The sequence below is a fragment of the Larimichthys crocea genome, chromosome XVIII, assembly GCF_000972845.2.
Source record: "Larimichthys crocea isolate SSNF chromosome XVIII, L_crocea_2.0, whole genome shotgun sequence".
Lineage (NCBI taxonomy): Eukaryota > Metazoa > Chordata > Actinopteri > Sciaenidae > Larimichthys > Larimichthys crocea.
The window spans coordinates 941,171-954,337 of NC_040028.1; the positions used below are offsets into that span (position 1 = coordinate 941,171).

The 13,167-nt window shown below is 42.8% G+C and overlaps 1 protein-coding gene across 3 annotated transcripts in view; it reads left to right on the forward strand.

The window, feature by feature from the left end:
* The window catches only part of peak1 (pseudopodium-enriched atypical kinase 1), a 94,184-nt gene that overhangs the window by 76,988 nt on the left and 4,029 nt on the right, over positions 1-13,167 (forward strand). For all 3 annotated transcript variants that reach the window (XM_010735181.3, XM_027291332.1, XM_027291333.1), the window contains exon 5: positions 9,126-9,946. In XM_010735181.3, the coding sequence (XP_010733483.3) occupies positions 9,126-9,946 (821 nt within the window). The remainder of the gene's footprint in view (positions 1-9,125; positions 9,947-13,167) is intronic.

Below are 13,167 nucleotides of genomic sequence, written 5' to 3' on the forward strand. Positions count from 1 at the left end.
CACTAGACTTCCAACAATATTTGGCAGATTAATAAGATTAATTAATCAATATGTAATTCTAAAAAAAAAAAGTCCATATATATATATTATCTATATATATATATTGTATATGTATTATATGTATATATATGTATATGTATTATATATGTATGTATATATTATTATTATGTGTATATGTATATTATATTATAGTGTGTATATGTGTATAGTCTATATATATATATGTGTGTATATGTATATATATATATATATATATATATATGTGTGTGTGTGTGTGTGTGTGTGTGTGTGTATATATATATATATATATATATGTATATATGTGTGTATACATATATAATCTATATTTGATATATGTGTGTGTGTGTGGTATTATATATATATATATATATATATATATGTGTGTATATCTATATATATGTGTGTATATATATATTATATGTGTGTATATATATCTATATTTGTGTATATGTATATATATATATATTGTATTAATTATATATATATTATAATATATATTATATATATATATTATATATCTATATATATATGTATATATGTATATATATTGTATATGTGTGTGTACCGTTCTGTTGTGACCTGTCCATCGTTGATGCTCAGTAAACAACAAGAGCTGAATTTGATTTTAAAAACACTCATTTGTAAAGCATCATGAAACCGTGACTAACAGTATTTGACTGTATTTCACAGCCCTGATTTTATTCTGAACATTTGAAATGAGTCGGTCTTATGTAACAGCCCCACTGCTGCAACAGAGATCCTTATGACAGGACGAGGAAGGCGCTTGTTGCCTTGGATGGATTACTGCAGATTGGTGGAGGAACACATTAAATACACCCGTCACCAGGGAGGATACCCAGACTCATTAACTTTATCCTGACTGCTCTTTCTTAAGGCTTCTGCTTTCTTAAAGATAATGGCAGCATGATGCACACATGAAGAGTTACTCATACCATTTAACAAGAATTTGCAATCAGTAGCATTTGTCCTGTTTGTTCAGGCAGACTTCTTTACCAGAGGGACGACACAAAGCCATTTGGTAGGAGGTGTGACTTTGAAACACATCATCTCATAGGCTCAGCAGCCTCTCATCTTGATCTTACAGGAAATTGGGGTGTTCCTGGTGAGCTGAAAGCTGCGCATTATGGTTGTCTGTGACCTTGGCATCCACTCAGTTTTAACCAGGCTTTTTTTTTCCATCATGCAAGCGCACAACGCCTTTGTTCTTTTCTGGTATCAGCGTGTCTCTGACCTGTGTGTCTCTGTGGTCCTCAACTCGAGAGAACATCAAGGAGTTCAATCAGCCCCTCAACCCTCCAGTTTCCCTCCCACCAGCCTCCCCAGAAAATAAGGTCACCTCAAGCCCCTGATATAACTGTGCTCTCTCTCCACGCTGCTCTTTAAGTCCTCACTGCAGGCAGAATTGCAGATTGTCGAGCAGCTGGATGGTTGGAGGAATGACTTGTGGCCAGCTGTCCTGCTCTCTGGCCACCAGTCCCATCACGTGCCACAGCCACACAAACCTTGTGTCGGCCTGTCATCTTCATGAGAAGCAGCAAGCAAGTGGGTGGCTGGAAAGGCTGTGTGGAGGCACAGAACTGAGTGCAGGTGATTTATGTCACTGGTGTCATTTTTATCAGCTGTTAGGATTTTAATTTGACTTTGTGAAAGTCACATTCATTCAGATCCATTTTTGAGACAGTCCTGACAGCAAAAATCACTTTTCATGTCCTGAATCTTTTTTAGCTTTATTTTTACGCTGAATGATTTCTGCCTGCAGGAAAATAATAGTGATCAAAGAATAATAAAGAAACTGACATCTTAACGGCAACAAGTGGCTTAAGAGAATTAACTCACCAACTTCCAATTATATGTTTTTCATCCCGTAGTAATCCTGGTCCTACAGACTGGTCTTTTTTTTTTTTTTTTTAAGATTTTTTTTTTGGGCCTTTTATGCCTTTAATGACAGTACAGCTGAAGTAAACAGGAAGCAGGGGGCAAAGAGGGGGGAGCGACACCAGTAAACGGCCGTCCAATGCGGACTCGAACCGGGGCCAGCTGCAGCGAGGACTGTAGCCTCTTACACACGGGGCGGCCGCTTAACCCCTACGCCTACCGACCGCCCCCAGACTGGTCTTTTTAAGTAAATAACAATACAACATTTTCTTTCTTTATGTAAAACTGTAAAGTTGCACACAATATAAATACTGAAGTACTTCAAATTACACTCACACAATGCTGAAGTAAATGTACTAATTTCCATCAATGCAGGCTGCTGGGTTGGTCATCGCTGAGCACTTATGTCTGATAATTTTCCTTCTGGGTAATAAACTCTACATTTATTTCAGCTGTTTGAACCTGCCACGTGTATACCAATATGTTTTGTCCTGTTTATATTTTCAGTGGTGTAAGTGGGTGAATAGCTCGATTCATGGAATCCACGTTATGCTCCTTCTTTCCCTCCAGGTCAGTCCAGAGCCAACATGATCCCACTGAAACAGCCAGGAACATCAAAGCATCCAACGAACCTTGGCCTCCATCGACTTCGACAGCCTCGCTGACCCCGCCAGCTGCAAGCCACACCACCACCACTCCCCAGAAGGTTGTACCCCGCCCATCAACGATCCCAGCCTCGGAGGCAAAGAGTCAGTGCGGGAGCTCTGAGACCTCGGGCTGAGGCTAAACCCGGAGGCACCAACCTGGTTGGCCAACCCTCTTTACGACCTGGACTCCACCTGGGGACAGCTAGTCAGAGCTCCTCTCTGAGCTCAGAACCTCATCGAACTCACGCCCACGAGAGCGGTGACTCACTGGAGAGGCCATCAGTTGCCATGGCCACCAGCAAGAGCCGCCCAACTAACAGCATGTCATCCCTGGTTCCTCAACCTGTATCTGCTGCACCCAGTGACACCACTGGCGAGAGGGAGGGGCTTACCCGAGTACAGATCTTTGGCTGGAAGGGGTCGGACAACAGGTCGCAGTGCTGCTGCTGGAGGAGGAGGCTCCAAACCCCAGAGACCTGCTCTTTACAGGGGGTTAGACAGCTGGGATGAAGTGGTGGGAAGGATCCGGGGACTCCACACGGACACCCTGCGGAAGCTGGCAACAAAGTGCGAGGAACGCTTCATGGCTGGTCAGAAGGACACACTGAGATTTTGTACTGACAGCTGGTCCCACTTCAGGCTGACCCCTGGGAACCCCCGCTGTGAGGCGGAGATTCTGTCTACTAACCGCCCTCTATGCCAAGGACACTGGTGAACTACGCATCAAGGTGAGATATAGAATAGAGAGTGGTCTGCCAGATGAAGGCGATGAAAGAGGTCGGTAGGGGAAGAGAAATCACTCATTTCGTTTTCAGCAAGTGTAGTCTGTTGTAGTTTGTTTTTGGAGTTCTTAATTTGCATTTCCTTCATCCGAAAGATTTTCAGATCAGTCTGCTGCTCGCTGTCCCTGCAGTAGATTTCTTTAATCCTTGTATTTTGTTTTTGCGTTGAGGAATCTCCTCCTCCCACTCCTCCCTCCCTCCCTCAGCCAGATGAAGAAGGTGTTTGTGCTGGAATATTAGCACTTAAACTTTGAGCCTTCAGGGCACAAAATGTGCAATAAACCCGTGTGTGCTTGCATTAGGGTTTTTTTTTTTTTTTAGATTTAATTGTATGAGGGTAGCAGTGAGGAGATGGAGGGCAGAGCTTGCGGAAGAGTTCTGAAGTGAAGTACAAGCAGATCGGATGAAGGTTGCAATTCACAGGATATGAAATCCTGTGTCTCCACTTCAAGTCGCGTTCATATTAGACCAGGCTCAAGAGAACGTCTTGTTTTTGCTGTCATCCAGAAATAAGAAAGGAGTAGAACACAAACAGGCCAATAAACTTCCCAACTCCATTTTAATGTGGCCCAGTTGTGCTCTGCTCCTTAAACTCATAAGTGGTAGTCAATCTACTGCAAATGAGATTTTACACGCGGTGATATTTTTAATGCATTGCAATTATTCATAATCCACCTTGAGGCATGTGTGTGTGAATCCTTTGCTCGGAGGATTCCAAAGTGGTGTGTTCACTTTAAAACCCTGGAAGTATCTCTGAAATGTCGGCATTAAGGAAACAAGAGGGAACCGTAAGTCAAACTGATTGCCTGTTTAACTTGGAGCTGTGTTCTAAGCAGCAGTGCAAAATGTAACATCGAAACAGAGAAAGGTTCCTTGAAGAACGCTCAGCTGGAGTTTCAGAAACACGTCTAAACCAGTGCATTCAGTGAACACACACATTCCTAAAGAATACACACCAAACACCTCACTGCTGCAGAGTTCTTCACCCCACACTCTATAATAATAATAAACTGTACTTCAAATATGCCAAACAGCTCCAAGGTTTAAAGTCTGTCTTTAAGGGGGGATAAGTGAAGTGATTGAAGTAAGCGTATAAAAGAACACTCACACTTTATTGTAGACTTGTTCACGTTACTCTGAGGTCGACAGACAAGTTTAATGAAGAGCAGCTGATGTTCAATATTTTACAAAACTGACTAGTAGTTGACTCCTATCGGATGATAATGTGGTGATATATTATGAACATATAACATATAACATGGTTCTCCATTTCTTTCATATCTAACAGGTTGTTACAATACACATTTTTCATGCATGTACAGTACATGTCATATTGGCTCAAAAGTGATGTCAGCCATTATTGGAGATTGTGTCCACAACATGCATGGACTCATCAGAGCAACACAACAGGCCCACTCATTAACTTGACTGTCGTTGATGTTCCTCATTCTACCTGTACGGTTCCTGCTCTGATAAGTCAAGATGTCAACAGTCACACACAGCAGCTCGACTTTAGTGTTGAGAAGCTTCAGCTTTCATTCACTGACAACTCCAACCCACCCTGACAACACTGCACTGCTCTCCTTCTTCCTCTGCTTCCTCACATTCACTGTTCATCCTCACATCATGCACACAAAAGGAGGTTTTTATTGCCGTTTTCAACATACGTAGTGCTCACTGTCTATCATGTCTAAACACATTAAAAGTGCAGCACTGCTGATGCCAGGCTTTACATGACATCAGAACTTGGAGCAGGATTTAAACGTGCTGTGTCAAAGATGATTAGGTTAGCCCTCACAGAATCCAAACATCAACTGCATCTTATTTTAATCCTGATGAGTTGTGTCATCATTTTGAATGAACTCACACCATTGATATGAATAAATCAATACTGCAAGTTAAAGTGTTGTTCCAAACTCAAATATCTCAGTAATATGTTGTGACTTCTCTAACTTTGTGGGTATTTTAGTGAGCGCTGTGACGTCTGTGGTGAAGGGTGATATCCTTGACTGGGCTTCTTTCTCCGTGCCGTGATCAAAGTGCAGAAGACAAAGAGCTGCAGAGGCGTGTCACTGCGCTTTAGAAGACAGACGCTGCTCGCTGCTGTCTGTGACAGCCCGGCGGTCTGTGCTTCACAAAGCTCCGTCATTAACGCCACGAGCTGTAATGTTGGAGCGAGGCCGACACCTTTGATCTCTGACTTCTCCTGTCCGTTCTCTGCTAACACGGTGTGTTTTGTTTCCTGATGCTGCAGAAGGCTGCTGTTAACATCAAAAGCTGAAAGATTTCTAGTCAGGGCCAAGAGAAAGATTACAACAAACAAAAATACATCCAGCTTTGATCATTTCAACATTAATGACATCGAGACTGTGGGTCCAAGATTACAGTCATTTCAGTTCTTTTTCATATTTTTTATTGTCAACAAAATCCCAGGGGCCAGTTTATTTATCCAGCACACCACACACACACCAACCACACACACCTCAGGCGATGGACCCATCTGACATTCACACCTACTTCACACCAGTGATAGCCAGCCAGCGGAGGTGAGAAAGGAGCTCTCTATCTCTATTTTTATACCTTTACATGACTATTTGTGTCACTTTCACATGAGAACAACCGAGTGCCGCACTACGAATGTCTTCAGGACTGTTCATGTCTGCTGTTATCCACCTTTTTTAACAACGTGTCCGTGATGGGTGGATTTGCACACAGCCCTCAGATGTGGTGGTTCAGAAGACCTTTGATTGCTGACAAGCTATTCAACCAAGCCAGAGATGCCAATCTTTAAAACAAGTCTCAAATGTAAAGTTTCTTTTTAAAGAAGCCCTGGATTAATACACACTGATTGATGGTTTCTAGTGTCAACGTTCTTAGTAATGAACAAAGAACAGCTAACAGACTAACCACACATCAGATACAGACATTACGTTAGGAAGATCTTTTCATTGGATTGCTGCAGTTTTCATTTCAGAGCATAGTTTGTTTTCCCTCATACTAGAGAAAATGGAGCTATATTAATGTGCTGATCATGGTTTTTAGACCAGCACCCAGCCAACACCAAAACTGAACATGCCGCTGGGTGGGAGTGGGAAGATTTGGCTGAATTAACAGAAATGCTGTTTGAATCGTGTTCTTCATGTTGAATAGCAGCAAAGCAAGTTAACAAATCACATAAACAACCCTCACACTCACACTCGCTATCTCATCGCTCTCGCCGCCTCTCTCTCTCTCTCTCTCTCTCTCCGTCATCTCTCTCTCTCTCGCTCTCTCTCTTTTCATAATTTCTGGGAATTTTTATTAGGAATATTAATCAATAACTTCAATATGATACAGTACTGCAGTAACGCTATCTACACTTTAAAATCTAGTGCCCGACTACATCGGTTTGTACGGTAAAGCGTGTGAGCGCTTCATGATGCCTTAAAGTGCACCTCGGAAACTCAGAAATCAAATAATAATCTCTTTTCTAAGATATGCAGATTTAGAAAAGTCATTAAATAAACAAATCAAATTGTTTTCTGACAATTCTTGTTCTACTCATGTTCCCAGCTACCTACTTCTAGTGCCCGACTACATCGGTTTGTACGGTAAAGCGTCTTCACAGTGAAGCTTTACCGCACAAGGTGCAGGTGCAGTAAAAGAACTTGAAAATCACCCCAGAAGTAGCTGCCATATTGGATGTGGCAGATCTGCCCGTAAAGTAATACAAGGAAATGGGCTGTGTGTGTGTGTGTGTGTGTGTACTATATGTATGTGTGTATATATATATATATATGTATGTATATATATATATATATGTATATATGTATATATATATGTATATGTGTGTGTACAGTTCTGTTGTGACCTGTCATAGTCGTGATGCTCAGTAAACAACAAGAGCTGAATTTGATTTTAAAAAACACTCATTTGTAAAGCATCATGAAACAGTGACTAACAGTATTTGACTGTATTTCTACAGCCCTGATTTTAATTCTGAACATTTGAAATGAGTCGGTCTTATGTAACAGCCACACTGCTGCAACAGAAGATCCTTATGACAGGACGAGGAAGGCGCTTGTTGCCTTGGATGGATTACTGCAGATTGGTGGAGGAACACATTAAATACACCCGTCACCAGGGAGGATTACCCAGACTCATTAACTTTATCCTGACTGCTCTTTCTTAAGGCTTCTGCTTTCTTAAAGATAATGGCAGCATGATGCACACATGAAGAGTTACTCATACCATTTAACAAGAATTTGCAATCAGTAGCATTTGTCCTGTTTGTTCAGGCAGACTTCTTTACCAGAGGGACGACACAAAGCCATTTGGTAGGAGGTGTGACTTTGAAACACATCATCTCATAAGACTCAGCAGCCTCTCATCTTGATCTTACAGGAAATTGGGGTGTTCCCTGGTGAGCTGAAAGCTGCGCATTATGGTTGTCTGTGACCTTGTGCATCCACTCAGTTTAAACCAGGCTTTTTTATTTCCATCATGCAAGCAGCACAACGCCTTTGTTCTTTTCTTGGTATCAGACGTGTCTCTGACCTGTGTGTCTCTGTGGTCCTCAACTCGAGAGAACATCAAGAGAGTTCAATCAGCCCCTCAACCCTCCAGTTCCCTCCCACCAGCATCCCCAGAAAAATAAGGTCACCTCAAGCCCCTGATATAACTGTGCTCTCTCTCCACGCTGCCTCTTTAAGTCCTCACTGCAGGCAGAATTGCAGATTGAGTCGAGGCAGCTGGATGGTTGGAGGAATGACTTGTGGCCAGCTGTCCTGCTCTCTGGCCACCAGTCCCATCACGTGCCACAGCACACAAAACCTTGTGTCGGCCTGTCATCTTCATGAGAAGCAGCAAGCAAGTGGGTGGCTGGAAAGGCTGTGTGGAGGCACAAGAAACTGAGTGCAGAGTGATTTATGTCACTGGTGTCATTTTTATCAGCTGTTAGGATTTCTAATTTGACTTTTGTGAAAGTCACATTCATTCAGATCCATTTTATGAGACAGTCCTGACAGCAAAAATCACTTTTCATGTCCTGAATCTTTTTTAGCTGATATTTTTACGCTGAATGATTTCTGCCTGCAGGAAAATAAATAAGTGATCAAAGAATAATAAAAGAAACTGACATCTTAACGGCAACAAGTGGCTTAAAGAGATTAACTCACCAACTTCCAATTATATGTTTTTCATTCCCGTAGTAATCCTGGTCCTACAGACTGGTCTTTTTTTTTTTTTTTTTTAAGATTTTTTTTTTGGGCCTTTTATGCCTTTAATGACAGTACAGCTGAAGATAAACAGGAAGCAGGGGGCAAAGAGAGGGGGAGCGACACGCAGTAAACGGCCGTCCAATGCAGGACTCGAACCGGGGCCAGCTGCAGCGAGGACTGTAGCCTCTTACACACGGGGCGGCCGCTTAACCCACTACGCTACCGACCGCCCCCAGACTGGTCTTTTTAAGTAAATTAACAATACAACATTTTTCTTTCTTTATGTAAAACTGTAAAGTTGCACACAATATAAATACTGAAGTACTTCAAATTACACTCACACAATGCTGAAGTAAATGTACTAATTTCCATCAATGCAGGCTGCTGGGTTGGTCATCGCTGAGCACTTATGTCTGATAATTTTACCTTCTGGGTAATAAACTCTACATTTATTTCAGCTGTTTGAACCTGCCACGTGTATACCAATATGTTCTTGTCCCTGTTTAATATGTTTCAGTGGTGTAAGTGGTGAATAGACTCGTATTCATGGAATCCACGTTATGCTCCTTCTTTCCCTCCAGGTCAGTCCAGAGCCAACATGATCCCACTGAAACAGCCACGGAACATCAAAGCATCCAACGATACCTTGGCCTCCATCGACTTCGACAGCCTCGCTGACCAGCCAGCTGCAAAGGCCACACCACCACCACTCCCCAAGAAGGTTGTACCCCGCCCCATCAACGATCCCAGCCTCGGAGGCAAAGAGTCAGTGCAGGGAGCTCTGAGACCTCGGGCTGAGGCTAAACCCGGAGGCACCAACCTGAGTGTGGCCAACCCTCTTTACGACCTGGACTCCACCTGGGAGACAGCTAGTCAGAGCTCCTCTCTGAGCTCAGAACCTCATCGAACTCACGACCACGAGAGCGGTGACTCACTGGAGAGGCCATCAGTTGCCATGGCCACCAGCAAGAGCCGCCCAACTAACAGCATGTCATCCCTGGTTCCTCAACCTGTATCTGCTGCACCCAGTGACACCACTGGCAGAGAGAGGAGGGTCTACCCGAGTACAGAATCTTTGGCTGGAAGGGGTCGGACAACAGGTCGCAGTGCTGCTGCTGGAGGAGGAGGCTCCAAACCCCAGAGACCTGCTCTTTACAGGGGGTTAGACAGCTGGGATGAAGTGGTGGGAAGGATCCGGGGACTCCACACGGACACCCTGCGGAAGCTGGCAACAAAGTGCGAGGACCGCTTCATGGCTGGTCAGAAGGACCACTTGAGATTTGGTACTGACAGCTGGTCCCACTTCAGGCTGACCACTGGGAAACCCTGCTGTGAGGCGGGAGATGCTGTCTACTACACCGCCTCCTATGCCAAGGACCCACTGGTGAACTACGCCATCAAGGTGAGATTATAGATTATAGATGAGTTTGTTCTGCCAGATGAAGGCGATGAAAGAGTTCTGTTTATGGTGAAGAGAAATTTTCACTTCATTCTCATTTTCAGCATGTTAGTCTGTTTGTCAGTTTGTTTTTGGAGTTCTTACTTTGCATTTCCCTTCATCCGAAAGATTTTCAGATCAGTCTGCTGCTCGCTGTCCCTGCAGTAGATTTCTTTAATCCTTGTATTTTGTTTTTGCGTTGAGGAATCTCCTCCTCCCACTCCTCCCTCCCTCCCTCAGCCGAGATGAAGAAGGTGTTTGTGCTGGAATATTAGCACTTAAACTTTGAGCCTTCAGGGCACAAACTTGTGCAATAAAACCTGTGTGTGCTTGCATTAGGGTTTTTTTTTTTTTTTTAGATTTAATTGTATGAGGGTAGCAGTGAGAGAGATGGAGGGCAGAGCTTGCCGGAAGAGTTCTGAAGTGAAGTACAAAGCAGATCTGGATGAAGGTTGCATTATTCACAGGATATGAAATCCTGTGCTCTCCACTTCAAAGCCTCGCCTTCATATTAGCACCAGGCTCAAGAGAACGTCTTGTTTTTTATGCTGCTCATCCAGAAATAAGAAGAGGCAGTAGAACACAAACAGGCCCAATTAAACTTCCCCCAACTCCATTTTAATGTGGCCCAGTTGTGCTCCTGCCTCCCTTAAACTCATAAGTGTAGTCAATCCTACTGCAAATGAGATTTTACACGCGGTGATATTTTTAATGCATTGCTAATTATTCATAATCCACCTTGAGCATGTGTGTGTGAATCCTTTGCTCGGAGGAATTCCAAAGTGAGTGTGTTCACTTTAAAACCCTGGAAGTATCTCTGAAATGTCGGCATTAAGGAAACAAGAGGGAACCGTAAGTCAAACTGATTGCCTGTTAACTTGGAGCTGTGTTCTAAGCAGCAGTGCAAAATGTAACATCGAAACAGAGAAAGGTTCCTTGAAGAACGCTCAGCTGGAGTTTCAGAAACACGTCTAAACCAGTGCATTCAGTGAACACACACATTCCTAAAGAATTACACACCAAACACCTCACTGCTGCAGAGTTCTTCACCCCACACTCTATAATAATAATAAACTGTACTTCAAATATGCCAAACAGCTCCAAGGTTAAAGTCTGTCTTTACAGGGGTGATAAAGTGAAGTGATTGAAGTAGCAGCAGTCATAAAAGAACACTCACACTTTATTGTAGACTTGTTCACGTTACTCTGAGGTCAGACAGACAAGTTTAATGAAGAGCAAGCTGATGATTCAATATTTTTACAAACTGACTAGTAGTTGACTCCTATCAGGATGATAATGTGGTGATATTATATATGAACATATAACATATAACATGTTGTTCTCCATCTCTTATAATACATAACAGGTTGTTACAATACACATTTTTCATGCATGTACAGTAACATGTCAATAGTGGCTCAAAAGTGATGGTCAGCCATTAATTATGGAGATGTGCTGTCCACAACATAGCATGGACTCATCAGAGCAACACAACAGGCCCACTCATAACTTGACTGATCGTTGATGTTCCTCATTCTACCTGTACGGTTCCTGCTCTGATAAGTCAAGATGTCAACAGTCACACACAGCAGCTCGACTTTAGTGTTGAGAAGCTTCAGCTTTCATTCACTGACAAACTCCAACCCACCCTGACAACACTGCACTGCTCTCCTCTTCCTCTGCTTCCTCACATTCACTGTTCATCCTCACATCATGCACACAGAAAGGAGGTTTTTATTCGACGTTTTCAACATACGTAGTGCTCACTGTCTATCATGTCTAAACACATTAAAAGTGCAGCACTGCTGATGCCAGGCTTTACATGACATCAGAACTTGGAGCAGGATTTAAACGTGCTGTGTCAACAGATAGATTAGGTTAGCCCTCACAGAATCCAAACATCACTCTGCATCTTATTTTACATCCTGATGTCAGTTGTGTCATCATTTTGAATGAACTCACACCATTGATATGAAATAAATCAATACTGCAAGTTAAAGTGTTGTTCCAAACTCAAATATCTCAGTAATATGTTGTGACTTCTCTAACTTTGTGGGTATTTTAGTGAGCGCTGTGACGTCTGTGGTGAAGGGTGATATCCTTGACTGGGCTTCTCTTCTCCGTGCCGTGATCAAAGTGCAGAAAGACAAAGAGCTGCAGAGGCTGTCACTGCGCTTTAGAAGACAGACGCTGCTCTCGCTGCTGTCTGTGACAGCCCGGAGTCTGTGCTTCACAAAGCTCCGTCATTAACGCCACGAGCTGTAATGTTGGAGCGAGGCCGACACCTTTGATCTCTGACTTCTCCTGTCCGTTCTCTGCTAACACGGTGTGTTTTGTTCCTGATGCTGCAGAAGGCTGCTGTTAACATCAAACGCTGAAAGATTTCTAGTCAGGGCCAAGAGAAAGATTACAACAAACAAAAATACATCCAGCTTTGATCATTTCAACATTAATGACATCGAGACTGTGGGTCCAAGATTACAGTCATTTCAGTTCTTTTTCATATTTTTTATTGTCAACAAATCCCAGGGGCCAGTTTATTTATCCAGCACACACACACACACAAACACACACACCTTACAGTCGATGGACCAATCTGACATTCACACCTACTTCACACAGTGATTAGCCAGCCATGCGGAGGTGAGAAAGGAAGCTCTCTATCTCTATTTTTATACTCTTTACATGACTATTTGTGTCACTTTCACATGAGAACAACCGAGTGCAGCACTACGAATGTCTTCCAGGACTGTTCATGTCTGCTGTTATCCACCTTTTTTAACAACGTGTCCGTGATGGGTGGATTTGCACACAGCCCTCAGATGTGGTGGTTCAGAAGACCTTTGATTGCTGACAAAGCTATTCAACCAAGCCAGAGATGCAAATCTTTAAAACAAGTCTCAAATGTAAAGTTTCATTTTTAAAGAAGCCATGGATTAATACACACTGATGATGGTTTCTAGTGTCAACGTTCTTAGTAATGAACAAAGAACAGCTAACAGACTAACACACATCAGATACAGACATTACGTTAGGAAGATCTTTTCATTGGATTGCTGCAGTTTTCATTTCAGAGCATAGCTTTGTTTTCCCTCATACTAAGAGAAAATGGAGCTATATTAATGTGCTGATCATGGTTTTTAAGACCAGCACCCAGCCAACCCACCAAACCCTGAACATGCCGC